We start from the raw sequence: 18,721 nt of genomic DNA on the forward strand, positions 1-18,721 counted from the left end.
AGACAAGGAAAGGAACAAGGAGGATGGCAGAAGAAAGGAAAAGGAGGGCCCAGGAATTTAGCCACTGGGCAAAAAAGGCTGAACAAGAATATGGTGCACAATGGGTGCTGGATGTGATGGGAAAGGAAGAAAGGGCTAGGGCAGTGTCGCCCTTGCTATTCATAGAGCCCAGCGAGAGCGAAGGGGAAGAGGAGGTACCACAAGGACAGAAAAGAAAGAGAGAAGAAGCCAGGAGAACGCAGCCACAACCAGAAACATCCAGAAAGAAGAAGAAGAAGGAGAAGAACAAAGGTACTGTAAACCAAAATGTAGGGGAAAAATTGTTGAAATTTTAAAAACCTGTGTCACAGGTAAGGGTAAGTCGCCCATAACCAGTGACAGAGGAGCCAAGGGAAATAAGGAGCAGAAAGGGGAGCTAGGGGATAGCTCATCAGAAGAAATGAGCAGCGATGATGAGGAAAAGGATCATCTGAAGGCATGGATAAAATGGAGGGGAGTAATAAGCAAGGGGAAGCGTAAGGTGGTGGGGGAGGAGGAAAGGAACCAAGGGAGGCTCCGGTCCCGGCACCCCAAGGAGCACTGGCAATAACAGTCACAAGCCAGGCGACAACAACCCCTCCACAGAAATTAACAGCAGTGGGAGCCACAGCAGTGCCAGGGGCAGGAAATCTCCCCCAAGGGGGGTTAACACCTCAGGCGGTAGGAATTACAGGAGAGGGCCCAACCATGATAAAATATGGCAGGCCATCAATGGGAAAAGATGCACAGGGCAGGGTGATGAAGGCAATGGCATGGTATATTAGTGATAAGGTAAAAGAAAAAATATGGAGGATGAAATTGATCAACATATATACATTACTTGATTCCCAGAAAAGAGGGCTGGATGTACCTCCAGAGGACATAAAAGAGGATGAGAAAGGCCTGGTAAAAAAGGGGGCAGTGGCAAGAAACTTTGACAATTGGATGGAGGCGTTTAGCGTAATGTCCTCTATAATACTGCAGAAATTCCCTGAAGATGGGGCATCTCTGGTCTCATACCAACAAAGAGTATTAAAAGTGCACGCAGCATTCGGGGGGGATGCTTGGCAGGAATATGATTACGAATTTAGAAAAGAGATGGACTGCTTCCCAGATATGGGCTGGATGAGGAGAACTACAACCTATACATATTTAATGTATTAAAAGAGAAATGGGGAAACAAAGAAAGAAGCACAGGGGGGCAACAGAGGAGGCAGTATTGGCAGAGCGATTATAGATCAGATGACAGGTACAGCAATAGAAACTACGAGTACAGCTACGACAGGTCAAGGGACCAGAATTTTCGGAACAGAAATTACGGGTCGCAGAGGGGATGGCAGAGCAGTCTGCCACCAACCGCACAAGGGGGAGGCAATGGGTCCACGGGAACGGCACGAGCAGAACAAGGGCAATGCAGGAATTTTGAGAAGGGAGTACCATGCAGCTGGGGATGGAAGTGCAAGTTCAGCCACAAGTGTGAAAGATGTAAGGGGGACCACAGCAGCTCCAAATGCACAAGACCAGCAGCAACGGGCGGCAGGAACAACGAGAAAAGGAACTAAGGGCTGGAACGAGATGGGGGCCACGCCAGTAAGAATTGACAGAACGGGGAGGTGGATCCAGCAGTACCCAGATCAGGAGGCAGCGAGCATTATCAGACAGGGCTTTTTAGAGGGTTTTCACATACCTGTTAGAGGCCAGGGAACACAGGTAATCCCAAGAAATCTAAAATCAGCCACAGAGAACAAAGAAATAGTGACAAAGAAAATACTAAAAGAGGTAGAGTTGGGTAGGATAGGGGGACCTTTTTCCACAATGCCATTTGGAGAGTTCAGATGTTCACCATTGGGCCTGGTACCAAAAAAGGAAAAGGGGGAGTACAGGTTAATACACCATTTATCATACCCCCCAGGGGCATCGGCAAACGAGGGGATTTCTCAAAACGAAGCAACAGTTACCTACTCTGACTTCCAGGAGGTGGTAGAACTAGTGAAGAAGGCAGGAAAGGGGGCATGGATGGCAAAGGCAGACATCAAATCAGCATTCAGAGTATTGCCAGTTAACAGTGAGTCACAAAGGTGGTTGGGAATGGAATGGGAGGGCAAGTACTTTATAGACAGATGCCTCCCAAAGGGGTGCGCCATCTCTTGCGCATACTTCGAATGGGTAAGCTCATTTCTGCAATGGGCCATCACAAAAGAGATGGGAGAAGCAAGGATAGTGCACTACCTGGACGATTTTTTGTTCGTAGGGAAAAAGGGGTCGGGTCTATGCAAAGCAACTCTGGACAAATTTGTTGAAATAACTAGGGACTGGGGTTTCCCTCTAGTAGAAGAAAAAACGACAGACCTAACACAGGTAATTCAATTCCTAGGGATAGAGATTGATTCAAGCAAGGGAGTATGCAGGATACCGAAAGATAAGGTCAGAGAACTGCTCAAAACATTGATGGAACTGAGAGGAAGGAACAAAGCAACAGTGAGAGAACTACAAGCACTCGCGGGAAAGTTACATTTTGCTGGGAAAGTCATACCACAAGGTAGGGTATTCCAGAGAAGCATTGAGCTCAGGACAAGTGGGGGCCAAGGAAGGGCACCACAGAGTGAGACTAGGAGGGGGCATCAAAAAGGACGTAGACGTTTGGGCAGATTTTCTGGGCAAGTTTAACGGTGCAATCATATGGCGCACACCGATAAACAATGAAGAAAGAAGGGTACTATTCACAGATGCAGCTGGAGGGCTGGGTTTTGGCGCAATCTTGGGCAAGGGTTGGTGTGCAGAGGAATGGCCAGAAACATGGCAGGAGGCAGGGTGGACAAAAAACATAACGCTGTTAGAGCTCTTTCCAATATGGGTAGCATTATGCGCATGGGGAGAGGAGCTCAGAGACAAAGAGTTGACAGCCTGGTCTGACAATATGGCAGTAGTGCACATACTGAACAAAGGAAGCGCAGCTTGCCCGTTAGTGTTACAGCTAATGAGGTCCATCACAGGGGAATGTCTGCATAGAAACACAAACATAAGGGCAAGACACATAGCAGGAGAGATAAATATGGTGGCTGATGCCTTGTCTTGTTTTCAGTGGAAAATATTCAGGGAGCTGAGACCCGACGCCGACAAGGAGAAAACGCCCACGTCAGCCAAGGCATGGGTCCTGCTGAAAGAAATGGAAAAGAAAGAACGGTTGGCCAAAAGGTCGACTCAAAAGAAGTTAGAAAGGAAAGCACGGTTGGCCAAAAGGTCGACTCAGGAAACAGAAAAACATCACAGGAAAAGGAACGGGTCATCGACAAATTGACCAGGAACGCCCTAACATACAAGACAGGTAAGCAATATGAGAGGCATGTAAAAGAGGTATTAATGGAAACAAAAGAAAGAAATCTGGGGGATATATCAACTGAAAAGATGTGTGAATTTTTGGAGAAGGCATTTGCCAAAGGTAAAAAGAAAAGCTGGGCGGCGGCGCATTTGGCCGCAGTGACATACACCACGAAGGCAGCAGGAATAGGGGATCCAACAAACAGTCCTAGAATAAAATATGCATTTAAAGGTTGAGCAAAATTGGAGGGAAAAAAACCAGACAGCAGAAGGCCGGTAAATTTTGGGAAATTGATAATATTACTGGAAGTGTTGGAACGGACGTGCTCTAGCTCATATGAAACAGCCTTGTTCAGGGCAGCATTTGTACTGCATATTATGGGGCATTCAGGGTAGGGGATCTGGTGGCCAGTAGCACGGGTGCAGGGAATGGCCTGGCATTAAGGGATGTTAGCATTGGAAGCAAAGGCACGTCAATAATGCTGAGGAAATCAAAGACAGACCAGGCGGGTAAGGGCAGAGGAATAGACCTAAACTGCATAAAAGAAAAAAAACACTGTCCCAGGTGCATAACCCAAGAATTCCTAAATATCAGACCAAAGGTGGGAGGCCAGCTGCTGATACACAGAGACGGCAGGGCACTCAGCAGGTACCAATTCCAGGCAGTATTAAAACAGGCAGTGGCCAAAGCAGGTTGGGATCCAGCCAATTTTGGGACACACTCTTTCAGGATAGGGGCAGCCACGTCCGCATGGGCAGGGGGCCTGGAAGCAGAAGGGGTGAAGAAGATTGGGGGATGGAAATCACAATGGGCCTCATTACGACCCAGGCGGTAAGTTACCGCCTGGGTCGTACCTTTACCACCATGGCGTAAACTACGTTTACGCCATGGTGGTTGGCGGACTTACCGCCCCATTCCGAGGTTGGCGGGGCGGTAAGTCCCCATTAACCCATTTACCCTTCCGAATTCCCATTTTTGCCCCATAGGGCATAATGGGAGTAGGGAAGGCGTTAATTACGCCACCGTAAATTACGGTGGCGTAATTAACAACAAGGTCCCTTAGCACCATGGATTTTAACACCTGCTAAAAGCAGGTGTTAAATCCTCCATGGCACTAAGGGACCTCGGAATCAGGCGGTAAGGGTCGGCGCTGTTTACACCGCCGTAAACCCCTTACCGCCTGGGTCCTAATGAGGCCCAATGTTTTAAGAGATACATAAGGGAGGAACTGATATGAGCATTTCTCTCCCCATTTCCCACAGAGGCGGGCCCATACAAATCAGCGTGGATAGTGGGGCACTCTTTCGTGACCCGGGCAGGCAGGTGGCTGGAAGAAGTAGAACAAGGACTACATTTCAAAAACACTATCACAGCATGGTGGGGCACCCCGGGGATGCATTGGGAAGACATCCTCGTCAGACTATCGGACCTCATAGGCTTCAGGGACCCCCCAGAGTACCTGATTATACACCTCGGGGGTAATGACTTGGTGAGCACAAACAGGGGAGAATTGCAGAGGAAAATCTGCGGGTCCCTGAACAGCATAGCCCACTGTTGGTGGAAAACTGAAATTTTTATGTCAGAAATAATACCAAGGAGGGTCTGGCATGGGGCACAGAGAAGACACGCAATAGAGATAGCCAGGAAAAAACTGAACAACTGCATAGAAAAATACTGCAAAAGCACAGGGCTCCATTTTTTGAGGCACGGTTTATACCAGAACAATCCTGACATGTTTCATCAGGACGGGGTGCACCTATCAGCAAAAGGAATGGGGGTATTTACAGAGAACATTTTTAGGGCCCTCAAGGATCGGGGCTGTAGGTAGAGGGCTTTTGGGGGGGACCTGAGGGGGTCTTTGGAGCACCCCCACAGGTTTGGCGGCATGTGCCCAGGGAAGGAGGCCCAAGGAGGACAAGAACTCGGAACAAGCCTTGGGCAAATCCGGAACTGGTCGCAGTGTGCCCAAAAGCTGATAACAATGTATTGTTTGCTATTGTGATTTATTTTCTGTAAGAAAATAAAAAATGCCTACGGCCTATGATATTTTCCACAAACAAAACTAGTCTGTGCAATCATTGCTTACTCAGGGTGTTTGGGAGGGGGAGCAAAGGGAGCCCACACTACTCAGCCTATGACCCAGGCCCCGGGACGCATGAAAGGCGGCCCGTTGGAGGGCATGGGAGTTTAGGCGCAGGGTGGGGGTGTAGTTGGCGGAAAGGCCATAGGGAGTGGCGGCGGGCTGGCGCCACGGAAACAAAAGGCACCAAGAAGGGAGGAAACGGCACCTGGGAAAGGTGCGAAAGTTAGCGGCAGGGGGCCAGGGAAAGCCCGGCCCCCAGGGGAAAGACAAAGGGGCTATGGGATATAAGAGGGGGTAGTAAATTTAGCCCAAGCACAAACCAGGTAAGGAGCCTACCTCTGCGGGTAAGCTCCTACAGGACCTGGACAGAGGGAAGCTTTTTGCCACCCATCCCACCCTGAAAAAAGATAACGGAAAAGAAGGAAAGGAAAAGAAGGCGAAACGCCGAGTACTTTCTTCGTACACGGTACAAAGGAAAGTAACGGAAAGAAGGAAAGGAAAAGAAGACGGAGCGCCGAGTACTTTCTTCGTACAAGGTCCAAAGAAAGTCGTAGGCGGCATGTGCCCAGGGACGGAGGCCCAAGGAGGACAAGAACTCGGAACAAGCCTTGGGCAAATCCGGAACTGGTCACAGTGTGCCCAAAAGCTGATAACAATGTATTGTTTGCTATTCTGATTTATTTTCTGTAAGAAAATAAAAAATGCCTACGGCCTATGATATTTTCCACAAACAAAACTAGTCTGTGCAATCATTTCTTACTCAGGGTGTTTGGGAGGGGGAGCAAAGGGAGCCCACACTACTCAGCCTATTCCTCTCTGGAGATGGCTGCCATTTTCGTGTTCTCTCGTCTTACCACTTGCAATAACCCTTTCCTTCTCATCCCCTCCAACTCGTTCTCTTATCTCCCCTCTGTAGACAAAACCCATTCCCCATGTTCCCTCCCTGCTCTCTGGGCTCCCCAGCCATTCTCTCTTTTTCCCCTTGCTTTCTGTCACTTGGTTTCTCTCCTACTCTGCTTGTCTCTTTTTCTGTTCTTTCTCTTTGCTTACTGTTCTGACTGTTCCATCTTAGGTTCTCATTTCCATATTCTCTCATCTTTCAATCTTCGGCCCTCTATCACCCTCTTACGTTCTCTCTCCCTCTTTCACATATTCTTTCGCCTTCAATCTGTATTCTTTCCGTTTCCACTCCAGCACTCTGTCCCTCCCCACACGTCTGTTCACTCTCACCCTGTTCACTCCTGCTGTCTCCCTCCTTCAGTCCTGCTCTGTCTCCCTCCCCATCAATGCTGTCAAACTCCCATTCCTTTTCTGTCTAAACCTCTCCCTCCTGCATCTGTCTCCTCTTCCCTCTCTGCCTCCTATTCTTTCCCTCATTCCGTCTCTTCCTTCTTTCCTGTTTCAGTTCACCCTCTCATCTGTGAAAGTAGCGCCATGCTAAAAGACATAATGCAAAGGCGGTGCTTTTCACAACACAGCTAAAGGGCCTATGTAGTGTCAAGCGCCATCTTTGCATTCTGCCTTTCAATCAGATGTGAACACAGCATGGAAAAGTCCACACTTCATGAGAGTAGCTCCTTACTGAAAGGCATAATTCAAAGGCAGTGCTCGAAGGTTGCTAAAGGTTGTGGCGAGCGCTATCTGCGGATTCTGCCTTTCCGTAAGATGCTACTTTCATGAAGTGACCGCATCATGAAAAAGTCCACGCTGAGTTTGCTTCTTGAAAGCAGCGTCTTTCCGAAAGGCAACGCTTGCAAAAAAACTACCAAAGCTGCTGTGCTGTGGCTATCGCAGATTGTGCCTTCTGTCTTTCAGTAAAGTGCCCCTTTCATGAAGTACACACACAGCATTGAAGGGTCCACTCCGAGCAGGGCTGGCCTTAGTGGCAGCAGCACCCTTGCCGAATTGGCGCCCCCCATCCATGGGGCTTTTGGACAATGGTACCTGAGCTCTTGTGCGTGCAGTTTCCCCTATCGGTGTGCCATATGGACAAGAGGCCAGCCAGATGAGGAACAAAGCACGGTGCTCCACCCCTGTAGAAGGCAATGCACTTGACTGACAGCATGTTTCCTCCTCTTTTACAAAGGTGTGTTAGAGCTTAGTTAACTGCTGTGGGCCAGTGAAGGCATTGCTTTCAAGTGTTAACTCCTCCAGACTTAGGGCACTATAAAAATGCATGAAAAAGTACCATCTTGTATAAAGCTCTTAGGGGTTAGGGTGAAGAGGTAGGAGACCACGCCCCACCCGCTTCTCTGAGGTCCCATCTTTAAATGTAAATGGGCCTTTTTTGAAACCCTGGATCCAGCAACATGAGCTCTGAAGTATCAGAGAACACACTGCTCTATTTTCCACACTGGGCAGTGCCAAAGAGGGCCAGTTGTCAGCTCAGGTTGGGAGGGGCCAATGTTCATTTGCCCCCTCTACCTCCTCCGGGGGGTGGGATAAACTTGAATTTGCTCTCCCGCCTCATCAGCCTGAGAGTCCCCTGGGTTCACAAGTGCAAATCCATGGAGGGAATCTCTGAAGGTTCACTGGAGCTAGGGGGGGCTACTGCTCATCGTCAGCTGGGAGTGGTGTTAGCATGGAATCAGCTCCAGCCACCTCCAGTAGCAGTCTACGCGCATCGAATCAGCTCCAGCCACCTCCAGTAGCAGTCTTGGCGCATGGAATTAGCTCCAACCACCTCCAGTAGCAGTCTTGACGCATGGAATCAGCTCCAGCCACCTCCAGTAGCAGTCTTGGTGCATGGAATCAGCTCCAGCCACCTCCAGTAGCAGTCTTGGCGCATGGAATCAGCTCCAGCCACCTCCAGTAGCAGTCTTGGCGCATGGAATCAGCTCCAGCCACCTCCAGTACCAGTCTTCGCGCATGGAATCAGCTCCAGCCACCTCCAGTAGCAGTCTTAGCGCATGGAATCAGCTCCAACCACCTCCAGTAGCAGTCTTGACGCATGGAATCAGCTCCAGCCACCTCCAGTAGCAGTCTTGGCGCATGGAATCAGCTCCAGACACCTCCAGTAGCAGTCTTGGCGCATGGAATCAGCTCCAGCCACCTCCAGTAGCAGTCTTCGCGCATGGAATCAGCTCCAGCCACCTCCAGTAGCAGTCTTCGCGCATGGAATCAGCTCCAGCCACCTTCAGTACCAGCCTTCGCGGATCGGTTAGACAGCACCAGTGTGTAGGCTGGTCACAGGTGAATCTTCCACCGACTGAGCTGGCAGCAGCTCAGGTTCTAATTTAAGCACATGCAGAGAGTGCGGCAGAAGGACGCGGGCGCTGCTTTTCACCACACTCTAAACCCCAACTATGTAATTTTTAGAGTATTATTAGGATATTTATTGAGTGTGGACCTGGCTTCGAGAAGCAACGGAGCGCTTTTCAGTCATAGACAGAAGAACATGGTTAGGGGAGCAAATAAACAAGAGAGTGGGCAGCTAACGACAGTGGAGAGGTAAGATGGGCAATTTGGGATCTCCAGGGAACCATGGGAGGAAACAGTGGGGATCAGATTGCCCAGTCTCATGTAGGATGGGGAGTGTAGGATGTGTGGGCATTGATGTTAAGGAGGAGCCATTGTTTGAAGAGGAAGGGCCTTGATCTCCTTCCTGGACTGTAGAAGCGAGGAGGTGAGTCTGAAGTCGACGGAGAGGAGGTTCCAGAAGCTTGGGGCACAGACTAAGAAGGCCTGTCTTTGGGTTCTTTTGTTCCTGAAGAAAAGAATATGTTTTGACCCCTCAGAATTCTGCTGCGCCTTAAAGTTGAAAGCACAATCCTAAGGGCCGTGCTGAAACACAAGCCAGGTAACAACCAGAAATGCAACACTTGTGCAACCCTTCACCAAAGCTCTGCTTTTTTAATTTAATGTAGGTTGTGCTATCGGGCTATGTTATCCTTTGTGTAATACTGAATGCACAGACCACACCTCCCATGGGCTGGTCCCTCATGTGCCTGGGGGCCATTCCTTTGGAGGCAAGGCAACGTCTTTCGCTCGGGGGCATATTTGTTATAAGCAGTTTTTTTTCTCTATGAGGAATCAATTGATGTGGTTTATTTAATCAATTAAATATTTCTTTCACTATTCATTTCCTTGAGTAGCAATTTTGTAACGGAATAAAGACTCGAAGCTGTGTTTATGATGAAGAATAAAGAGCCCAAGTTCCATAAAGGGAGACTTTCAATGATGGGTAGAAGGAAGAAAAAGATTTGAGTTTAGCAATCCCATATTATGCTTGCCTCGGGATTCAATGCAGTGTTTCGGCAGACATTGCATTCATTAATGGGTCCTGTCTGTCTTAGCCCCTTAAGTGCCAGGCTATTATGCAAGTCTATGCAAAAAGCACGAGCGCAGTGACCAGAGATGTTATGACTTTGCATTTTCTTTCCTATTCTACTAATGCAGGGATCTTGAGACTTTGACTCTGCTGTTTTGGACTACATCTCCCAGCAGCCTTAAATACCGGGGTCTATAGGAGAGCATCATGGGAGTTGTAGTCCGAAATAGCTTGAGAGCAGTGGCTTGCAGACCAGTGAACAAATGCATCAATTATTTTATTTGGTGTTTTTTAGCTGCCTGTCTACGAAAAGCAAAGCTCTCCTGCATTTTGAGTTGTTTCCGTTTATTGTATGAACAGATAGAAAAGCCTTGGAGGGAATGAGGTTCAGCAAAGATGTTTTTACTGTACTCAACATACACCCAAAGAAACTGTACTCAAAGACATGGACTCAGAGAAAAGTTTCCTAGTTGAAATAACATAGATTCCGAAGAGTGATCCCTGGATCCAATCCAAACCTAGGCTGCAAGTTAGCTGGAGCCGAGCTTACTACTCAGGTCCCTCCCCAGGCCTGAGCAGCGGGCATAGGTAGGATGGGAGAGTGGCAGAGGGCACTGTCATTCTCTCATTGTGTTCCTTCCAAAATGGAGAGCATGGACACACTCCATGCCAGGGCAAACATTGTGTCAATGCCACGCGCATGTCTAGTCTGCATCAGGGCAACAGGCAGCTCCCCTTTGTAAGAGGGCTCACTAACCCGGTGAACGATTACATAACATAGCACCTGACGGCTTGGAAGCAGCAATTAGCTAGTCTGAATAAAGGGGAAATGCTTTTTGTTTTAAGATTTACAGTCAGACCAAAAAAACAATGGTAGATAAAGGTGGTCTGGTTTTCACACCACAATGCATGACGTCTACAACGGTAAAAGCCGAGTGCAAACATGTGTTTGAAATGTCAAGATCCTCCTTGTACCCCAGACCCAACGGGGGTTTATCCATTGGGCAGCCTCTGAACTTCTGAGATGTACAGTCAAGGGGAGTGAATCAGCACAGGGTATTTTCCCAAGAAGATTAATTTTGGAGGCATTACAGAAATCAAAAAGGCTGTGTAAAATTGTAGTAGAACTCAGGAGTTGTGCACTTACCGTGACAATGGTGTAGTGGTTTGGAAAGGTTTTAGTTGGATACGCTGCCCTCATGTACTTGGAATGTGTTCCACACGTTTCTAGAACATAACCGAGGATAAGACTGAATTACTTCTCATTTTTTCCCAATCCAAAATAAATAAATTAGACAATCAGTTTCAATCTTTTATCATTGATGGCACCAACATAACCATGTCCAAGGAAGTCAAAGCACTTGGGGTTTACCTCGACTCATCCTTGACTCTGACTAGACAAGGCAATGCAACAGCCTCTGCCACAGCATATACCTGCAAATGAATAAACGCCTGCAGACCCTTCTTGTCCACAGCAAGCTGCATCACCCTAGCCAGAGCGCTCATTTTATCTAAGCACCACTATTGTGATACTCTATACCTAGGAACTAACAAGCGAAACTTAAATAAACTACAAACAATGCAAAATAATGTGCTCAGAACTGCCCTAAACATACCTAGAAATCATCATGTCTCATCGGTAAAACGCAATGCCCAATAGTTGTCCGTTAAAGACAGAATAGCATTCAAAACCCTATCACACACACATAAATGCCTTTCTTACTCTGCCCCTTTATATCTGACCAGAAAATTCACTAGAAACCAATCAGACCAACCCACTAGGTCCACACAACAGCACTGCCTCAAGGCTCCCAGATTCAAGATACAGAAATCAGGGGGCAGCAGCTTCCCTGTTTTAGCAACAAAACTATGGAACTCCCTGCCAATAGCCTTAAGAGCAGAACCCTCTTTCCCTTGCTTCAGGAAAAATGTAAACAACTGGCTCTTTGAGCAGGAGGCCGCATAAATGTATGACTCTCACTGCTTCTGCGTTTTTATTTCTGTTCTATTACCGTTTGAGTTCACTGCTATATCTCCTCCATCTATGTAATGTAACTGTATCTAACTTATGCACCATATCGTATCTCTTCCGGTTATGTAACTCATTGTACGACATGCGCCCAGATACCTGAGGGTTAGGTGCGCTATATAAATAAATACATTAAATAAATAAATAAAAAGATGAAGTGCACTGGTTACAAGTGCATGTGGCATGTCAAGCACATGATGTACCGTTTACAAAATGGTGCATGTAAACCCCTATGAGCACGCGTGGAAGCAGAAGAGAGTAAACATCATGAGTTGCATGTATTGATGGAGTTTTGTTCAAGTAAAAAGGGCATTGTGTGAACATTACTGTTTTTGTCCTGCTTTTCAAGTTACTTACTGAGTTTTTCGATGTTCGGCATCAGTGCGCTCCATGTCTGTAGATATTCTGCCCTAAAACCATCCAGCGAGAAGAGAATAACTGGGGGGATGCCAAACCTAAAGGAAACAGAAGTGTATCAGTACATTCCATGTGAATGTTTGCACTCTCAGCTGTACCAAAGGGATGCAATCGATGATTACCTAGATAATTCCATTGCGGGCCTGGGACAAAGAGAAAGAGCTGAAAATGCATGTTGATTGGCTCAGCCAGTACTTGCCAGATGTAAGGGTAAAATATGAACATTCATTCATTCATTTTTTTATACTGTATTCAGTATAAAAAACATAAAGTACAAATAAAAACAAGCATACAGAGCATTAAAAAAATCAATTGTTTTACAAGTTAAAATGTTGTCAATAAACTTATCCCTAAAAAGATAGGAGAGCATACTTGCAGCCTCATTCAAATCCCAGGATTAAACCAACCACTACATCCTAAAATGTAAACACTATATAGAGAAATCATAACTCCCATCAGTCTTACCCTTCTCCAATAACTTCATCCTGAGCAACCGAGCCCCATGAGTATAGCGGGCTACTGCAAATACAGTATGATGCGCACGAGGGGATATGCAAAGTTTCATCACTTCAATAGTAGATCGTAGACTGGCTGGCCTAAAGAGTGGTCTTAAATATTGAATTTGCAGGTATTTCAATTTAACACAAATAAACAGAAAATGACTAACAGTTTCCGTGCCTAAGACACATAATGCGGATATGACTGATCCACCTTGACCCCATATTTTGGTAAAGGACGCTAAAGAAGCGTTACCATCCTAAACCGGATATATACAAGGATTTCTCATATGGCGGTTGTATATGGTCAAGGTAACATTCAAGGCCAAAGCCTGACTTACCCGCAATGTAAACTGGTCCCCAGCTTCAGGCTTGTGGCCGCTTCTAACATCAACTCTTTGTCCCTTATTTTTATTGTTCCCTTTATCCTGGGCAAAGTAGACTTGTCTATTTTGTCAGGGGCTTCCCATAGTGCAGCTTCATTCAGCCCCATTAGTTGGTTCTTAACATGTACTACCCGTGGGAGGCATATCCCTCCTCTTCATGCCCAGAAGATATTTTTATGCTTCTCGATATTTCCCTAAACTCGCCGAGCTCCACAGCCTCAGCCAATATGTTAATTTCTGGTGACACCACATTCAATTGGTATGTTAATGAGTCCCCCCACTTTTTGTTTTGGACTTGACCCCTGTAGGAGACATATAGGGCCTCATTACAAATCAGGCGGTCCGGAAATAACAGTGGCGGTAAACCCACCACCACCGTTGTTTCCAACCGCCTGATCCTGACTCCTGCAGGCGGGAGGTGATGCTAATAGCGGTGACCGTAAATAGCGGGAACCGCAATTAGCGGTGATCGCAAATAAGCGGATCGGGAAGTTGTGTCACCGCACAGGAACGGGAAAAAGCACGGCGGCCATCTTTTAAAACACAATCCATTGCCATCCTCTTCAACCAGTGGACACCTGACCCCCCCAACCTCCACAAACCTTCTCCTACACCTATCAATCATCAGAATGCCTAAAGTTGTGAAAAAAAAATAGAGATCGGAGTGCTTTTCCAGGGAGGAGTTGAATATGTTGGCAGAAACCCTACAAGAACATGCCGACGTAGTATTCTCAACAGAAGGCCATATGGGCCATGGTAGCACAGAGGGTCAGTGCAGTTGGCACAACACCCCGCAATGCACGACAGTGCAGTAAAAGGTGGGACGATCTACGGCTCCGCGTATGGAGTATACTGTCTGCAAATAGAAACCTGGGCATGGCAACTGGTGGAGGAGCTGAGTCACTGATCAAAATGCAGCCGTGGGAGGAGATATGTGCCGCAACCATAGGCATAGAGAGCATAGAGGGGGTCAGAGAAATGGAGAGAGGAGCCCCGACATCAGGTGACGCAGGTAGGTGCCTTAAATCCAGCCATGCCAAACTCACTGAAGTCCAGATTTTTGGGAAGTGCAATGATGCCTAACAGGGTTAACACGACACATTAGCAGAAGACTGCCTACAGGCAGTGTTGACCTCCACCTTGTACACATGCAGTATGCACACCCTTTCTGTAGGCACCCACATGCCTCCATGCTTCTACCACCTAAGAGGGAGACAACCTGTATGTCACTGCCTCCAATGTGCACCATCTAGTAATCAAAATGAATGCAGCCATCACAATGCCTGCTCAATGTCCGCAGACCCATCACTAACGCTTTCCCTCCTTTGGTCCACCACAGGCTCTCATTCGGACATTGCCGACGAAGACACTTCCACCACACCTGCCAAGAAGGCCAGGCCCGAAGTCCCAACACACCGACCCTCCACCTCTGCTGCAAAAAGCAAACCCCCACAGCAGCCGAAATCTACCAGCACAACACAAGCCAGGGCACAGATGTGCACCAAGTTAAGCACCACGGTACCACCAGTGACAAACATCCACCAAGTGGTGTCCACTTAAGGCACTGGGTCTGCAGGAAGCAGCACGATTGGCGAGACTGCTGCCACCGCAGCTAGCTCGGACAATGATGTAGGGGATGATGATGTTGTTGTGGGTTCCCCCCACTGCCCCCTTCATTCCCCCTACCTGTCCCCATGCAGCCAGCATGATGATGGCATACAGGGGCAATCCCCTGATGACTCTTGGCCGGCCCCACTATGCCCAGTGGCAGATGTGCAGGAGGGAAGAAGCACAATGGACACGCCACTAGCATTATCCATAGTCCAAAAAATCCAGGAGTCGATGGAAGAAATCATCACGCGCCAACAACTGTCCTCCCTCTTGACACATCATGTGGCAGAATGTGGAAGTGCAAGGGCGGAAATGCAACAATATGCAGAAACTGTGAAGGCTGCCATAGAGTCCAGCTCCAAGGATATTTGTGCAGAACTGGCCGCTTTGCGGCACGTACTTTCCGAGCTTGTGCAAACTATGAGGGACATGCGTCCTTGTGTGCAGGCCAGTACCTCCTCGGCTGCCAGTTCTACAAGAACCAGCCCCGTCCGGAGATCGGGCAGGAACCTGCGGCGTACAGACAGGGGTACACCGGGTGCCGGGAGAGGAGGGTGCCAATAGAAGCCGCTCTGTGGAACGATCACACATGATGCACTTGAGCACTGACATCCACACCATGTTAAGGGGAGTTGAGGGGGTTGGGGGAGAGGGTGTGTTGGGGAGTTGAGGGGGAGGGGGGAGTGGGTGTGTTGGGGAGTTGAGGGGGAGGGGAGAGCGGGTGTGTTGGGGAGTTGAGGGGGAGGGGGAGTGGGTGTGTTCATTCAAATCACTATTTCAATACACTTTTTGGTTATGCACAAATCACATTTGTGGACATTACTCATTGCGTACGTGTGCTTTATTGGTGAACAGTCCACAGTGTGCATGTCCCAGACACACCCAGTGCCCCAAGTGCCATCTCCATGTGACACCCCCGTCCATGTGTGCTAGAAGCATTGGTTAATGAGAGCGATGCACAGGAGGGACGTGACAGTCTGACACATGTCACGTCCCTCCTGTGCATCGCTTCCTCCATGAGGTGCTGCCCCATCCCCACCCTCATCATCCTCTTCGTCAGGTGGTTGCAGTTCAGCGTCAGGGGCACATTCCGTCTGATGCACATATTGTGTAGCAATACACATGCCGTGACGATCTTTGCCACCTTCTCATGGCGGTACAGGAGTGCCCCTCCAGACCTGCTGAGACAGCGAAACCGTGTCTTCAAGAGGACAAATGTCTGCTCAAGCACCACACGGGTTCGTGTATGTGCACGATTGAAGTCCTCCTCGTGCCGTTTCTGTGGGTTGCGGACTGGGGTAAGGAGCCACCTCCTCAAGGGATAGCCTGCATCACCTGTATGTGGGCAACAATGTATGTGTCAGTCAGGACATCAGATTGCAAATCATTACGTGACACCATGGCATGCATTCATCTCTTACCTTGAACCCCATTTCCATGCACGAATGGAGTCACACGATGTGACCGCTATATGTGTATTCCCCTTATGGACAGTTTTGCTTGCCATCAACTAGTGTACGCAGGGAGGTCCATTACCTTGTGAGTGCCCATCCACTGTGTTAGTCCATATCGGTTGTTTTGGTGATCTGGCAGATGTCCAGTGATATTAATGCTTTTATCATGGCGCCATTGCTGTCTGCCTCATGATGATCTCACTGAGCACTAAAAATGTTGTTATGCAATTCAGTTGGGCCTCTGTGTCAGTGTAGTGGTGTATTGGTGTTCATGACCGCCATGTGAATCCTTTGTGCGCAGTTATGGGGGACTGTCCTTTCAGTTGATGGTGTTTGGTGCTGTGTATTGCCTGAAGTCATTGCATGTAGCTACATTGCATTGGGGTGGATGTGGTCTGATTTGGTACAGTGCATATGCAGATGGTTTTGGAATGGTTGGAACTCAGCTTCATTCTCATGGTAGGGCTGATCACATCTAGCATTATGAGGTCAGGTGTCAGCTCAGTCTGGCCTGCTTTAAGGTATGAGCTTGCTCCATTACCTCTGGTACTCGCAGCCAGGTAAAGTATGCATCTCTCTCCCCCATATCAGACAGGTAAAGTATGCATCTCTCCCCCCCCCATGTCAGACAGGTAAAGTATGCATCTCTCCCCCCCATATCAGACAGGTAAAGTATGCATCTCTCCCCCCCCATATCAGACAGGTAAAGTATGCACCTCCCCCCCCCCCATATCAGACAGGTAAAGTATGCATTGGTACGTCAATCACCTACCTACTTCACATTTTCATGGCCATGACATGAGACTCACTGAGTAGCCAGGATCTCGGCCCTGCATGTCGCTCCATGTAGCGTGGTATTGTGGAGTTCCGCAGGACCATTGAATCATGGGTTGATCCGGGGAATCGGGCACAACAATTTGTGATGATCCTGTTCGAGTCACATACCATTTGCACGTTGATTGAGTGGTATAGCTTACAGTTGCGGTACACTACCTCCATGGCATGTTGGACCACCAATTCCACATGGGTGCAGTCGATGGCACCAATGCAACCAGGTATGCCGGCCAGTGCATGGAAACCCACTTTGGTGTTTGCGATCTCCTGAGCAGACCGTGGTAAGGAAATGTGGTTGTCTGTGTGCTTGAGGAGGGCATCAAGCACTTGGTTCAGCGTACGTGAGAATAATGGTTGTGAAATGCCATGCAAGTGCCCCACTGTGTGCTGGTAGGTGCCTGTGGCCAGAAAGTGGAGCACGAACACTAGCTTCAGTTGGGGGGGATGGCGGTGGGTGTTTCAATCATGCTGACAATGTCGTCGTGTATCATGTCCACGTTGGTGGTGATGGTGTCCCGGTTCAAACGGTACAGGGTGTGGATCTGCTCAGCGGTGAGGTTGAATGGACTGGCTCTGATGCGTGGGATTGGGGGCTGCCTGTGTGGTGGCACTGGCTGTGCTGGTGGGGCTTGCTGGCCCTGCCTTGCCCTCCTTCTCCTTCTGCGTCTCCTCTGTGCTGCCTGTTGTAGTAGTAGTTGTTGTTGTTGTTGTTGTTGTTGTTGTTGTTGTAGCACTTCCATTGCAATCAGGTCCTCCAGCCCCAACATTGCTAGTCGTATTGGAATCATTGTGGAGTGTGACTGGGTGTGGGAAGGGGTGGGGTGTGCTCCTTTTGTACTGTATAAGTGAATTTATACTTTTGCATAAACCAGGCATATATGTATAAGTGATTTCACACTTTTGCTTAAACAAAATTGCACTGAATGTTTTTTTCCTTTTATATATATTTTTTGTCTTTATTTAAATGTTAAATTATAGCAAATTTGTTATTGTACACCCAGATTTATATGCTCTGGAATGTTTATTTCTCACTGTAAATTGTATGTCACTTCAATAGCATAATTCTTCTTGTTTATTTTTTGTAAAATAAAAAAAGGGAAAAAAAAAACCTTTCTTTTTGGTATTATATTTCTTTTTGATTATCTCTGTTTGTGTCAGGTTAAAATAATTAGGATATCTCTTATTGCATACCATGTAAATTAGGACTACGGTCTATCAATTTATTATTTCCTACAGCCTTTGAATTTCTTTGTGTGACCTTTTGTACTTGGCCAGTCTGTATTGCCTCCACCTGTGCTGATTGTGTGCACCTGTGTCACTTAGGTACACTGCAGATGGCCGTTTGCGGTTGATCCGCGATGGCGGTTTTAGCACCATGGCGGTGAGGTACTTTACGGCCTTCACAAGGGCGTTAAGAGCATGTCCGCTTGGCTCGTGATTATCCCCACTTTGCGCCATGCCGGTATTTACGGCATGGGAGGTCCCGTGCCCACGCCCTTGGCGCTGTTAGTGGCACCGTTGATTACGGTGCCGCTGATAGCGCTATCTCGGGTCGTAATAGGACCTAGCGGTAAGCGATGCCGGTAATCCTTTACCGGCATCGTTTTTCACTTACCGCCAGGGTTGTAATGAAGGCCAATCACTTGTCTTAGTAAATACAGGTTCATCAAACGAGATCAATGGATGGTCGCTCGCAATGCCCATTGGCGGCCACACATGCCATTGGGATTCCTTTCTAAGCCACAGAACATCTTTTATCATTGGGGACCTCAATATCAATGAATAATCCCTTGATCTCAAATA

At 47.9% G+C, this 18,721-nt stretch overlaps 1 protein-coding gene across 2 annotated transcripts in view; it reads right to left on the reverse strand.

Moving 5' to 3' along the window:
- ENPP3 (ectonucleotide pyrophosphatase/phosphodiesterase 3) overlaps positions 1-18,721 on the reverse strand; it is a 759,459-nt gene that overhangs the window by 409,306 nt on the left and 331,432 nt on the right. For both annotated transcript variants that reach the window (XM_069606685.1, XM_069606686.1), the window contains exons 6-7: positions 12,077-12,174; positions 10,838-10,917 (exon numbers count right to left, since the gene is read on the reverse strand). In XM_069606685.1, the coding sequence (XP_069462786.1) occupies positions 10,838-10,917; positions 12,077-12,174 (178 nt within the window). The remainder of the gene's footprint in view (positions 1-10,837; positions 10,918-12,076; positions 12,175-18,721) is intronic.

This window comes from Ambystoma mexicanum, chromosome 4p (assembly GCF_040938575.1).
Source record: "Ambystoma mexicanum isolate Mex_15411 chromosome 4p, UKY_AmexF1_1, whole genome shotgun sequence".
Taxonomy (NCBI): Eukaryota; Metazoa; Chordata; class Amphibia; order Caudata; family Ambystomatidae; genus Ambystoma; species Ambystoma mexicanum.